The following is a 1,369-nucleotide window of genomic DNA, read 5'->3' on the forward strand; positions in this document are numbered from 1 at the left end:
GGGGGGGAACCATTTAAGTCACTTTTAGCAACCAAGAAATATTATGCTGTACATTTGTAACTTTTTCAAAGATGTTTCACATCCTAATCAACACAAAATTAGATTATAATTAAGTAAGAGTGAAAGAGAGAGAAGGAAGTGGGTGGGGGGAAAAGAGAGAGAGAGAGAGAAAAAGACTGACAAAGAGAGATACAGAGAGTGAGAGCACATGCCCAAGAGAGAAAGAGAGAGAGAGAGAGGGAGGGGCAAATTTTCCCGTAATTTTTGTTAAATTAATTGTACACACTTATTACAGTTCCACCTGCCGTTATAAAAAAAAAGTTTAAGAATGTCTAATAATCTTCTGTTAAATTTACAAATTGAAACTTAATTCAAACAGTTTTCTTTCCTCTCTGTATGTCAATCTCTCACCTACCTCATTCCCCTTCCCTCCCTTCCTCTTTTCCTCCCTCCCTCTGTCTATCTCCTCCTCCCCACCCCTCTCATACGGAAAAGAAGAACATTCATAAATCAAGGTGAAGAGCAAACCTGCACTGGTTTCTTTGCCAGTCTTTCGAGCGCTCCACATACATGTGGCATTCACAACTTCAACGGCCAAACCATCATCAGAGACACGGGTGCTGTTAGGTTCAAATTCGTCTAACATAAGTATTTCCTGCCAAAAGGACAATAAAAAGGTTTGGATAAGAAATCAGCTGTATGCTAAGTACAGTGAAACCTGTTATAATAGCCACTTGTACAGACAATCACTTGGGTTAACTACCACTTCCCTTTCCTCCCTAGTGTACTTTTTACATTATAATGACACTGTGTAAGACGGCAACCTGTCTAATATGGTCACTTTTCTCCTCAACAATGTGTAGTTTCAACTATTTATAGATACAAACTTGAACTGAAATATATACTAGAATGCACATTTGTGATATTTACTTCGTGCATCTGTGCCTTCTTTCCTCCTTTTTTTGGCTAATTCACTAAATAAACTGATCCACCCTCACTGAATAACATAAGTATTTTGCTGTAAAAAAATATTCGTAACCCATCCATCAACATAGCAGAAATCATTCGGGAGGTGGACTGCTTTATCAAGCTTGTCTGGGCTATCCTGGGGTATTTGGGGACAGAATCTGGGATACAGCAGAAAGAAGGAAAAACATAACAAGATATCTTTCCAGAACAAGTTTTGAGTGTAAAACTACATAAAGAGAAGCAAACTGACGTGTTCACAGCCATTTGGTTCATGAAACAAGCAAGACAGACAAAAAGAAACAACTGTGGGTAAGGAAAGAAGTAGGGTCAACCAGTGGCAGTTTCCAACCAACTGCCTTTGTACATTACACAATAAGTCAGTGTTAAAGCTTACTCCCCC

The 1,369-nt window shown here is 38.8% G+C and overlaps 1 protein-coding gene across 1 annotated transcript in view; it reads right to left on the bottom strand.

The window, feature by feature from the left end:
* Positions 1 to 1,369, bottom strand: part of LOC101853195 (multidrug resistance-associated protein 5) — a gene marked incomplete in the record, with an annotated part of 48,079 nt that overhangs the window by 28,874 nt on the left and 17,836 nt on the right. Inside the window, 1 exon segment of the mRNA XM_035972473.1 lies at positions 529 to 655. Coding sequence (XP_035828366.1) covers positions 529 to 655 — 127 coding nt within the window.

Source organism: Aplysia californica, unplaced genomic scaffold (genome assembly GCF_000002075.1).
Source record: "Aplysia californica isolate F4 #8 unplaced genomic scaffold, AplCal3.0 scaffold00701, whole genome shotgun sequence".
Lineage (NCBI taxonomy): Eukaryota > Metazoa > Mollusca > Gastropoda > Aplysiida > Aplysiidae > Aplysia > Aplysia californica.